Source organism: Vombatus ursinus, unplaced genomic scaffold (genome assembly GCF_900497805.2).
Source record: "Vombatus ursinus unplaced genomic scaffold, bare-nosed wombat genome assembly UNPS02014798.1, whole genome shotgun sequence".
NCBI lineage: Eukaryota > Metazoa > Chordata > Mammalia > Diprotodontia > Vombatidae > Vombatus > Vombatus ursinus.
In genome coordinates, this window is record NW_020954576.1 from 51,252,505 (window position 1) to 51,265,467 (window position 12,963).

At 44.9% G+C, this 12,963-nt stretch overlaps 1 protein-coding gene across 3 annotated transcripts in view; it reads right to left on the reverse strand.

The window, feature by feature from the left end:
- Positions 1-463: 463 nt before the first annotated feature.
- The window catches only part of ADORA1 (adenosine A1 receptor), a 53,598-nt gene continuing 41,098 nt past the window's right edge, over positions 464-12,963 (reverse strand). For 2 of the 3 annotated variants that reach the window (XM_027870736.1, XM_027870738.1), the window contains one exon: positions 464-2,742. In XM_027870736.1, coding sequence (XP_027726537.1) covers positions 2,106-2,742 — 637 coding nt within the window. In that variant the 3' untranslated portion in view covers positions 464-2,105. Of the gene's footprint in view, positions 2,743-4,556; positions 4,643-6,020; positions 6,067-12,963 lie in introns of those variants that run through there. The other variant, XM_027870737.1, reaches the window with a different exon arrangement.

A 12,963-nucleotide genomic window follows, 5' to 3' on the forward strand; every position in this document is an offset into this window, starting at 1 on the left:
CTGTTCTAGGCTGTGGTTCTGAGGGGTCTGTTTAGATGTAACACCAGAAGACCTTAGCACCACACACACACACACACACACACACACACTCTGAAGGTTTGTAGATTGGTTACTGTGGAGTTTCAAGGTGTGTCACTATAAATGTGGAGAATGCTCCAGGTGTATCACGCCATGGTTGGGGTAGGAGGAAGGAGTATTCTGAGTAGGTCATGGAGAAGAGATTTCTCTTGAGTATGTCACTGTAAGTTTGGCAGTCCCATTTAGTGCATGGGCAGATCACTTAGTGGATACCTCCTATTAGCTCCAAATTCACTAGCACAAGGAGGTACCCACTCATCCTACCCTCATGCCCCCAAAGTACCCACCACCACCACCATCCAATGGGTTGCACCAGCTCCTCTAGATCTGTGTTTCCTTGTTCCCACCACCACAGGTCAATTATTAATGTATCTTGTTGGTTTCATAATCCTTTATTGGTCAGTCTTTCCCCACTTTGCTCCAGTGGGATGACATTCTTCCTTACCCCCATTCCACATTGAGGAAGGCTGAGGCAGATTGATGGGGATCTGACCTAGAGCCTGACGTCCCCTCTATCACTATGGAGCCCCACCTTGGCACTGTCTCATCCCAGAATGCCTTTGGGGTCCTAGAACAAAACCAAGGTAGATCAGTTAGGCTCATCAATAAGTTCCCTATTCACCTTTTTTTTTTGGAAGGCCTTTTATCCCCACTCAAACAGTGCTAAACACTTCTAACCCAGCTTTTGACAGTGCTCAGGGCAACTCCCCAAGTGGGTTAGCACTGGGCACATTTGCAGCAGGTACTATGTTTCCTACATCCACCTCCACCTCAAGCTGGCAGATGGGCTCCATTTATTGATATGACTCTTTCTCCCTCATCTAGCTCCCAAGATGAAGATACAAGTGAAGCCCTGGCACCTGTGCCCTGCTCCCCCCTCCTATAGGCTTTAGCCCTAGTGCCAGATTTCCAGTCCTTCTGAAAGAAACTATTTCTTCCCCAAGCTGGGATGACAGAGTCCCAGCTGGCCTCCCCAGATAAACATAAGAGCTCAGGATGCAGGAGAGGTGTCATCCCCAATGTGTCTGTGTGTCCTAGCTCTTCTCTAGGGCCTCTGGTCTCTTACGGACAACTTAAAGAAGTGGGGGCTAGATTGGGGAACCAATGCTACCTCCTGGTAGAGTGTTCTGATGCTGTACCCAGGGGCATCATCTCTGCCCTGTGCCCCCATGTTCCACAAGACACTGCTTCTCCTGGAAGCCACTGGAGTCCTAGCTCTTGGCAGTATCCTGGGAATTAGCAAGGAATGGGATGGGGGGAACTGTCCCCACAGTTTTAGGTCCCAGTTCTTACATCATCCCCAGTTGTAGGATTATACCTGCTGGGGCCATTAGAGCAGGTACCTGGCGCTGCTCTGGGTACAATATCCTAGACCAGGATGCTGGGGTATTGGGTCTCAGTTGTCTCTCCCTAACTACCTTTTCCCTCCAGAGCCAGGAAGGCAGAAAGGGGAAGTCTCCCTCCTTCTTGCCAAGTACCCCACCCCACTCAGAAGCTGGCTTCTGAGTCAACTTCTGTCCTCTCCTCCTCCAAGCTGCACCATGAGAGTCTGAGGGGCTCTAGGAACTATTTCCTCAGCCCAGATCTTCCTGTGTTTCACCCCTCCAGGCTTCCACATTTGCCTTGGAACATTAAACATGGGGCACTGATATTGACTGGAAGAATAAGGAGTCCCATCCTGCCTCCTTCCTTCTCCATAATAAGCCCAATCCCATTCATTTCCACAGGCATCCCCCTTTCTTCCTCCCCCAGGAACATGTAAAAGGAAGGACATTAAACTCCACAGCCACCCAGATCGTATGGCCAACCTTCAGGTTGGCATATGGAGTTGGCAGGAAGATGGTCTAAAGCTCTGGATTTTACTTCAGGGCCCCCCCATGCTCATGCCCCATGGCACTGCCAAGGTAACTATGGGCAGACAAGGATTGGAATCTGTAGAGGGGAGTGGAGGAGAGAGACACCATGGTACCCCAATGGAGAGGGGTATGGATGGGGATAGGAAAGTTGGGTGCAGGAAGGCTCAGGGTCTAGTTATCCAGCTTTTCCTCAGGGAGATCTTCATCATCAGATGGGGGCATTGCCCGGCATCGGAAATGCTGGTTCCAGATCTGCAGGAAGGTGGTCCGAAATTTCTGAATGCGGAAGGCGTAGACAATGGGGTTCATGGCCGAGTTACCATGAGTGAGGAAGATGGCGATGTAGGTGAGGATGCTGGGTTTTTGGCAGTCTGGGCAGAAGAGAGTGATGCAGTTGAGAATGTGTAGGGGCAGCCAGCTGAGGGCAAAGAGGAAGAGGATGAGGGCTAGGGACTTGGCAATCTTCAGCTCCTTCCCGTAGTACTTCTGGGGGTCCCCTGAAGAGCCCGACACCTTTTTGTTGAGCTGCTTACGGATCAAATAGAAGACCTCCAAGTAGATGAGGACCATGAGAAGCAGAGGCGGGAGAACCCAGACAAAAAAGTTGAAGTAGACCATGTATTCCATACTGATGACTTTCTCAAATTCACACTTAATCACCAAATCACCTAGGCTGCCATTGGCCTCCTGTTTCAATTTATCCAGGTTACTCCAGCCAAACATGGGCGTCAGACCTACGAGGAAGGACAGCAGCCAGCAGCCTGCGATGGCCACTGACGCCCTCCTTGGCGTCACCACCATCTTGTACCTGAGGGCAAGGAAGACAGAATTGTGAAGGTCCCTTCTCCTCTGGGGCAAAGCCCAAGGCCACCCCCACCAGGAATTCCTCCTCCCTCCCATTCCTGCCCCCCAGCCTGAAGTATGCTGATTTGCACCTTCTCAGCAGACCTCAACCTGACCACACCAAGGGCAAGAAAGAATTTCTAATCTTCTAGTTGGGGTGGACCTTAGAAGTTATCTAGTCTACCTTTGAACCCCCAAATAATCTGGCTCCTTTGTGTGTCTAGAGTTTATGAGAAACTGAGAAACTGTGTTGAGATTTTAAAAAAACAAAAAGCTAGGGTTTGAATGATCCATGTCTGTACTGACTGAACCAGCCAGATGATTAACATACAATTTTTTTTAATCTTTTTGATGGTATGGACAGATTTTATCAGAAAATGGCCAGAGAAGCTCCCTGCCCATGCCCCGTTCCTCCTAGGAATTCCTTTCTCCATGCAAGGACTGTAGCTCTGGAGAACAAATTAGGGAGCATCCCCTTCCTGGAAGGATCTCAAAGTCCTTAAGGACTAGTTCAGCACTCCTCCAGGTTAATGAGGAGCTGTTAAACACTGTGCCTTCACCCATTCCTCCCACTCCTGACAAATTGTCAGTAGATAAAAAGGCAGTTAACCCAGCCTCAGCTTGAGTAGCTGGCCCAAATCTAAAGCTCTTCCCTGGGTGCCCCCCACACTAGCCTTGGTGCCCTCAGGTGACCCTCCCCACCAAAGAAAGTAGACCTTCCTCAAAATGATGCTATTGGTGATATTTAACTTCAATGTTCCCTGACTTTCCTCATGTAGACCTTCTTCTTAGAAGACCTAGGTTTGAATTTAGACTGCCATTTATAATGTGTGACTTTGGGATTCTACAAAGACCTACTCCAATACCTCATTACGGCATAGAGGTGACCCTGGATTTTCAAAGGCCATGCCAGTGGGTCATATACTTTGAAAGTTCCTACCCTACTGGAAAGGCTTTGAAAAAGACTGTGTGTGCTTTCTGGGAACCAGCCTAGCCAAGCAAGTTGGGGCTCACCACCAATAAGCTTTCTACTTGGTGATGAATCCTGTGGGCCTAGTAACTCATGAAACAAAGAAAAATTTAAGATGGTTCTCAGTCCTAGTCAGGCCTCTTCTGCTTATGCAGGAGCCAAAAGGAGGCCAAAGGGAGCACAGTTTTTAGACCATCTCTAAACATGAACTTAACCACTGGTACCCTAAATGTGAGATGCTTGACTGGTGATGGATAACTGGTCATACAGCTAAAGGAACTGAATGGTATCAGTCTTCATATTCTTAATATAAATGAAATCAAAAGACAAAAGGAAGTTGCTATTAGATAGAAAGATGGCTCGTATGCTCGCCTTTGAGTGGCAAATACAAGAGTTGGCAGAATTGATTTCTGTCATATACTTAGAGGCAATAAGAATCATTTCTCAGCACTTTGGTCATCTCTTCTTGCAGCATCTATAGTAAATATTTGCAAAAATATCATTATGAAGACCAGCATCTGTCGTAGAAAATGAGGAGGCAGAAGAAGGGTAAGACCTGGAGAAAATGCTCTAAATTAAATCAATATACACTTTGCTACTCAGTGACATCAGTGCAAAGGTGGCCAAAGGCCAAGACCACCAAAAAAATGTGGCTCAGGAATAAGAAACAAGAGAGGCTGGTGACTTGCAGACTACACAGAAGCTTCATACCTATTTATCATGAATACATTCTTTACGAAAAGATTCCCCAATTTGTTGGATGGGGCAAACACACAAAATCACAAAACAATAAATTGATCATGTTTTACCTGATTCATTACCGGTGTGGGAATCATTCCTGAATCTGCTGACTATGTATGGTCAGAATACTGACTGAGCAAAGATCAAAATAACTCTAAAAGAATAAAAATTGGAAAAAAATATATGGCAGACAATTAAAACAACTCCAATGTAACCAATTTAAATGAGCTCTGGATGACAAAAAAAAATGATTCATGGGTGGAGGGATTGTCAACAATACAAATTATAACCATTTCCTAAGAAAGTTTAACCAGAGTAAATCAATTGCCATAACTAAAAGACTAAACAAGCTAGCAAACACTTGAGATCTCTGGCCCAAGCGTAGAGGTACAGCAGCCAAGGAAAGTGGTTTCAAATATAAGTATTTTCTAAGAGTCTTAGAAAAGAACAGTGAGAAGGCAATGGAGGGGGAAACAAGTTTACTAAAAAGCTTGTTGAGAGACACAACTAGACAAAGTCTCAAGGGTTTTTAAAGATGAAACTAAAAGGGGGACAATAGATGAAAAATGAAAAAAACCTGGACAGATTTTTATAACAAAGTCTTTTCACCAACAGTGACTTGGAACCACCATATTTGGATTCTTAACACTCCAGGCCCAGATGTGCTGTATGAGAAAACACAAAGGTGCTTACAAAGACAAAAATATGAAGAGTAGCTAAATTGGACATAATCTACCCATGAGAGGAGGGGTAGTTAGGTGGTGCAGTGGATAGAGCACCGGGCCTGGAGTCAAGAAGAATCATCTTCATGAGTTCAAATCTGACCTTAGACACTTATTAGCGAGGTAACTCTGAGCAAGTCACTTAGCCCTATTTGCCTCAATTTCCTCATCTGTCAAATGAGATGGAGGAGGAAATGGCAAACCACTCCAATATTTTTGCCAAGAAAACCCCAAGTGGGGTCACAGAGAATCAGATATAACTGAAATGACTGAACAACAATAAAACCTAGAGAAGGTCTATGCTGTAGGTGATCCAATTTTTTTTGAGGGGGGGGCTGAGGATTTAATTCTCAAGGCAACTACAAGGGAAGAGGATGCCAAAGGTATGGGAAAAAATCTCAGATTTTGTTATCAAATAAAGGCAATGGAGAGAATGTCAACCAACTAACATGTCTATCTCTACAAAATTGTTATAAGCACAATCTACATTTACACTGAGAGCATCCTTAATGATGGAATCAGAAGGGAACAGCTTTCATTAACAACAAAGACCACATCTTTACAGACACACAATTGACTGAAAACTATAGTAACACAAGATCCCATTGTGCTCACTGTTGGTTGATTATAAAAAGTATTAATTATGTAGATTAAAATGCTTCATTAAAGGCTTCCTCCTCCAAAGATATCTCCCGTGCACATGTCAACACCTCACAAGATTCTCTGGAAGATGTAACAACAGAGACAACATTGACATCCCTCTGATTACTAATATCAAGCAAGGCATAAAACAGCAAGACCCATGCTCACCAAAGATATTTTTCCATCGTCATGGAGGATGTCCATTGAGTTCATATTGAAGGTGGATTCCCTATAGATGGTGAAGAACTCCAAATGCTCCTGTTTGCTGATGTAATTGTGCAAATTGCATCAAGCCCCCAAACATTGTAAAATCTCCTAAATGGGATCCATAATTATATAAGAGTTCAGTTCAATTATCCACACAGAAAAAACCAACTGGATCAAGAATGACTGTGATATGCAGCTGGATGGACAACCCATAGAGCTAGTCCAAAGAGATTGGGCATGGTGGCGTACGCTTGTAATTCCAAAGACAAGGGAGACTGAGATGAGTGTATCTCTTTAGCTCAGGAGTTCTGAGTTGCAGAGGGCTATGTAGGTCAGGTGTCCATACTAAATTTAGCATCAATATGGTGCTTCCCTGGGAGACAAAAAGGAGTAGCAGAGGATGGAACCATCAGGTTACCTTAAGGAGATTGGAAATGGAGCAGGTCAAAGCTCCTATCAATACTGAAATTGGACCATGAGTAACCCCTGTACTTTTAGCTTGGGCTAGCCTGGAAACTCAGTCTTAAATGCTTCTTTAATTAAGAAAAAAGGCAATTGAAGTTGAGGATCATCTAAATGGCAAATGTACAGGCATGTGGTGGTCATAAACACACTACAACATGTTACAAAGGTGGAATCATGATAGAAAAAGAGCATAAAAGATGTCAACAATAAAAGAAATGTTATGACTGGGGAAAAAAAGATGGAAAGAAACCCTTTGGCAGATTGCAGGAGAAAATGGACAAGAATCCCAGAGGCATGGATGAGTTGTGATCTAAGCCACTGAAGGGAGCACCCATCTGTTAATTTATCAGCCATCATCAATTTGTTGAAGTATCAAATAAGTGGCCTCTGGCAAGGCACAGTTCCTCTGAAAGCCTCTTGTTTTCTCCTCTATAAAACAAGGGGGTGGGAGCAGATGAACTACCGAAAAATGAACCGTTAATAATGGAATTTCAGGTCCCAAGGCACATACCTTGGTGGGGGAGGTACTTTATGCCTCCTTTCAGATCAACCCCTTGGGGACCAGCCCCTCCTCCACCTATACAGCAGGGGTCAGTGCCAAATGCCAGGGCATTCCTCCCCCCCACCCCCTTCCTCTTCCGGAGAGACTGCTGAGGCAGGCTATCTTTGCACTCTGCCTGGTTGTGTTTTTCCAATGCAGCGCCAGAGATGGATGGTGAGATCTCCCTGGACTATAGCCACGGAGCCCTGGGGGTGGAGGTAATGGGGAGTCCAACTGAGAAAGCTCATTTCTTACTGACCTCTCTGCACAGGGACCTGCAGGCTTCTTTCTTGCCTTAAGATTTACAAGCAAGACTAAGCTGTTCCCACCCCCGAAGAGAGGCAGTATGGTATAGTAGGAAGAGATGTGGATTGGGTGTTAGAAGACCTAGGTTTGAATTCCTGCTCTGCTACCAGCTTTGAATAAGTCACCTGACCTCTCTGAATCTTATTTCTAGGTGGTGTAGTAGATGGAGAGTTCAAATCCAGCCCTAAACACTTACTAGCTGTGTGACCCTGGGCAAATCACTTCACCCTGTTTGCCTCAGTTTCCTCATCTTTAAAACGAGCTGGAGAAGGAAATGGCAAACCACTCCAATACCTCTGACAAGAAAACTCCAAATGGGGTCATGGAAGAGTCAGAAATGACTGAAAAATGACTAAATAACAACATAAAATGAGAGAGCTGAGCTAGATGATCCCTATGGTTCTTTCCAGCACTGAATCCTATGATCCTATAACTTCTGTCTCTCCCAAACTCCATCCGTTCCCTCCAGCAAAACATTTCTCCTCTTTGAAGTCTTCCTTTCTTGACAGGGCAGGAATAGGAGAAGCACCAGGTGGCTTCACTTATATAATCACAGAACACAATGTTGAAGACAAAAGGAAACTTAAGAAATCATTTCATCCAACTCTCCCATTTTACAGATGGGGGAAACTGAGGAATAATCTATAAATTCCCCATAGCTTTTTTTGTTATAATAGACTCTTTGTCACCCCAGGATAGGAAAAAACCTTCTAAGATCATGTACACCATTCTCCTCCATTCAGGTGGAACTATACCTTGCTGTGTTTCTTACTTCCATGTAAGTATACACAGCAAAAGAAATTAAGTCAACTCAGGGCATTAGTTATACAGTCTCTTTGTTTTAGCACCTACAAGCCCCAACCTGGACCTCTTCTGCCTACAGTTCCCAATGACTACCAAACACTCCAAAACCACTCATCAGATGCAAGTAAATGATGAAACTGAGGCTGAAAAACTTGTCCTAATACTTTTTTTCTGATCATCTCAAAGCCCCTTCCAAACATTCTCTCCTGTAAGTGGGTGAAAGGAGTGGAAAAACCAGACCTCTGCAGAACTGGAGATTCTGAAGTTATCTAGAACCCCAGACCTGAGAAATGTGGGCATACTCTCCAAGGAGAGTCTCTAGAAGTCACCCCTTGGCCAGCTCCAGGGCACCTGAGGGCAGAGGAGCAATCCCTGGCTGAGGCATGTGAACCCTACCCTCCCTCTATTCACCTTCCTCCCACCCAGTGCCTCTGCCTGGGGCCTGTCAGGGGAAGGCTCTCTCCCCGGGGACTACTCCTGAAGCACGGGTGAGCTGACCCAGGTGATTAGAGTATCAGCTCTGATCTGTTTTTCTTGCTATTTTTTCCCTGTGTGGGAAAAGGCCCAAAGGACACAGAACCCCTGGCTGGGGTGGGACAGGTTCTCATGGGAAGGACAGCCCTCAGTGGGAAGGAGGTGAGGACACACCTCTCTCTACTCGTGGGAAACAGGAGCAGGCCTGGAAGTCGTTCTGAACAGGGGAGGGGGACCATTCTGTACACAGAGCCCCACAAATGCCTCTTCTTTCCACACCCTGGCAGCCCCTTCTCCTCCTCCCAGTCTTGACCATGAGGCCATCCCCCCATGAGCACAAGGAGAAAAGCATAACAGGATCTCCCCAACTGATGTATGTTATGTCACCACTGGACAGTCATTCCTTTGAACCAAGGCGGGTTCTCTACTATTAGCAAAGTCATTAAAGTGACAAAGTCACTAAAGTGACAAAGTAGAGTGAATGAATTTATCAGATGCTTTATTTGGAGTCCTGGGTGTCTGAAGGATGATTGGGAAGTACCTAAATGGAGGGAGCAGAGGAGTGGGGGGCGCCAAAGACAAACTTTACCTACTTCCTAATTTGGCCTAGGGAGGGCCACACATGTGCAAGAAGGCATTTACTTCCTAATAAAACAGAAGTGACCGCTAGGGGAGGAGTCTTTATCAAAACAGGGAATGGCAAGAAATATATTTGGTGTTCTCTCTAGTCAATCTGGGAAGGCTTCCCAGCAGAGGTGGACTCTGCAGAGCTGTAAGAATGAAGAGAGAGGAAGCCTATTAAGCTGGATGGATGAGGCATTCCGGATATACAATACAACATATAGAAGGCTCAGAGACAGAGAGAATGGAGAAAAATAAAGCAAGGGAGGATTGTTGAGTAGAGAGGCTGCTAAAATCCCACCTCTTCCAGGAAGTCTTCCTGGATTTCAACTCCTATTCAGTCTGAGCTTGTGACTCTCTGTGGCTCTCCCTTCTCACTCAGAGAAGGACCCTACCTTGGCTTGTACACAATGCTAATGTTAATCTGTCCCCTGAGCATTTTCTTGTCTGTGTGCTCAAACCTGTCTTGCTAGCAATATGATATAGTAAACTTAATCAGAAAACCAGGGGCAGCTAGGTGGCGCAGTGGATAGAGCACCGGCCCTGAAGTCAGGAGGACTTAAGTTCAAATCTGGCCTCAGACCAAACACTTGACACTTAATAGCTGTGTGACCCTGGGCAAGTCACTTAACCCCAATTGCCTTAAAAAAAAAAAAAAAAGAGTCAGAAGACCAGAGCTTAAATTCTAACTCTGTCACTCTCACTAGTAACATGTACTAGGGCTCATAGGCAGCTTGGTGACGAAGTGGGTAGAGCTCTGGGCTTAGGTCCCGGAGGACCTGAGTTCAAATGTGAACTCCGAGATGTGTTAGCTGTGTGACCCTGGGCAAGTCACTTAACCCCTGTTTGCCTCAGTTTCCTCAACTGTAAAATGGGGGTAATAACAGTGGCTACCTCAGAAGGTTGTTGTGAGGATCAAATGAGATATTTATAAAACGCAGAGATAGCACAGCCCATTGCAAGGTCCACTGCATCTCTGACATTGCTGTCTGTGATCTCAGAAAGCAGAGCCACAATCATAAAGAGAACCAGGTCTGGTTCTACCACGGGCAGAGTCTCTTCCTCTCTCTGGGCTTCAGTTTCCTTATCTTTGACGTCAGAAGCCTCTTCCGGCTCTGTATGGTAGCCAGCGTGGGACCGAGAATAAACTGGTCCTGAAATAAGGCTAAGAATAACTCACCTCCATCAAGAAGTCTTCCCTGACTCACTTCACGTATGTTAATGATGGGTTACAAAATTCAGTATCACGTCACAGTCTACAAGAGGGCCAAGAACCTGGGGGGAGGTGGGAAGGAGGGAAAATTTTGTCATCGCCATTTCACAGGTGAGGATACTGTTGTTCTAAGAACTGATTTGCTCTTGGCCACATAACCAGGACATGGTGGAGCCAGGATCTCCGTACTGCCTCCTCATCCTTCCCCAGTAAGGAAAATGCTGGTGGTTCCTCAGGGCAGGGATCCAGGCCTCTGTTCCTTAACAGAATGTCAGTAATTGGAGAGACCTTTCCGTTTTTGTCTGTATATCCCTAGAACGATGCCTGGAACATAGTAGGTGATTAATAAATGCTAGTCTGAAGTCTGATTGATTTGCGCCACCCACAGGTGGCATAGGGTTACAGAGCTAAGTATTGAGTTGCTGAAGTCAGCACTTCCTCCAAGGCCAAGCAGGAAGTCAGTGCCAGAGCTTGGACTAGAGAATTCAGGTCTTCGGACTCCTAGCTCAGAGCTTTCTCTGCAGGCCCACCACTGAATCAATTTGCAAGCATGCACACTTGTCATGTAACCTTGCCCTCAGAGAGAGTTAAGGAAGGAGAGAGCCCTTATAGCTGAAGCCAAGAAAGTCTTCACAGAGAAGACAGCATGGGAGCTGGGACTTGAAGGAAAAGAAGGATTTCAATAGGCATGAATTAAGGAGAGAATTCCACTACACTGGGCCCAATGATTATGAGATTACAATTAGAATCATTGTAATGTGTCTCACAAGGGGCGGTGTGGTATAATAGATAGAGAGCTGGCCTCAGAGATAGAAGGATCTGAATTCAAGTCCAGATTCTGGCAAGTACTGGCTGCATAACCCTGCATAAGTCATAATCTCCCCATGCTCCATTCTCTGAGAGACAATCAATTTCAAAGCAGTTGCCAATCTGCATGATAAAGGGAATTTCCTCACCAGGAGTTCTATATCCCAAAGAAATCACAGGTCGGGTTCAAGTAAGTATCTCACCACAGGAAGTTGTTCTTGTTGTCCTAAGTGAATCCTTCCTGTTTCAATTGAAGATTATCCCCTTATCCCTTGCCTGGCCCATAAACTGAGTCCAAGAGAGCAGCCAGCCCTTTAGAGATTGGAAGGCTGATGTTGGGTCCCTCCTCCCTTCCCCCCTCTATTCTCCATTCTTCATTCCTTCAGCCTCTGTCAAAGACCACAAATCATTCAGGGCTCTTATCTCTGGGACTTTGCCAATCCTTTGGGCTTTTTTTAGAGTTAGGCACCAAACTGAACTGAGGCTGAAACAAAAGAGCCAGCCAAGCTGAATGTGGAAAAAGACCAGTCAGCTATTTCTGGCTGGGCCCCCTGGGGTTGGATGTATCTTGGTGGGGCTACAGACTCCTAAGCTCTAGGCTGAGCTTCAGAAACTTAATTTCAGCACTGATCAGGGTAGGGGTGGGGGCGGGGTAGAAGCGGAGGGGGTGGGGGGAAGGAATCACGCTAGCCAAGCTTGCAAGAGACTAAGATAACAGATGCCAATACACTCATGGTCAAGGAGATGCAGTGTGGTGGAGGGAAAGAGCATGGGACTTTAGCCAGGAGAACTGGGCTGGAATCTCTGCTCCACCATTTGTTAGCTTAAGCAAGTCCCATCCCTTCTCTGAGCCTCAGTTTCTTCATCTGTAAAATAACCTAGTTGGTCTCAGTAATCTCTAAGTTTCCTTCTAGCTCTGACAACCTGTGGGTCTATAACATATACCAGTGGTCAGTATAGATACTAAATACAGCACTAGATACAGCACAACGTGGTTGGATAAACATAAAATTAGAGTAACAAAAGTTGGGTTCTCTTAAAGCATGTTTCTATCAATCTACGGTAACAATATCAGTGATTATACAGAAAGTCCTAAAAGTCTTAGTGAAGTTTTAAGCTTTGAGGTATTAACACTGCACTAAGACTTTTGGGACACTCTTTACACTGGATAGAATACAGAAGCAATAGAAAAGTGATAACAATCAATCAAGGAGCATTTAAGTGATTATTATGTGTCAGGCTGTGGTAAATTTTGGGGATACAGAAGAAAAGCCCTAAATGAACTCCCATTCTGACGGAGGAAACAACATGCCAACAACCATGTATGTACAAGATAGATAGACACACATATTTCTGTATACACATATACATATATTGGTGTATGTATATATAGATACACATATACGTATGTATCTATATATGTTTATATATACATATGTGTATATAAGCATATACGTATATATACACACATTTATTAAGCACCTACTATGTGTCAGGCACTATGCTAAGCTGCTGAGAATAGAAATAAGAGCAAAATATACACATATGCATACATATATTATATATAATAATGTATAATCTAGTTATATATACATATATATGAAATGATAAATGGAAGGTAATTTCAGAGCAAAGACACTAATATTAAGTCAGGAGGTGATGGGTGGTGGGAG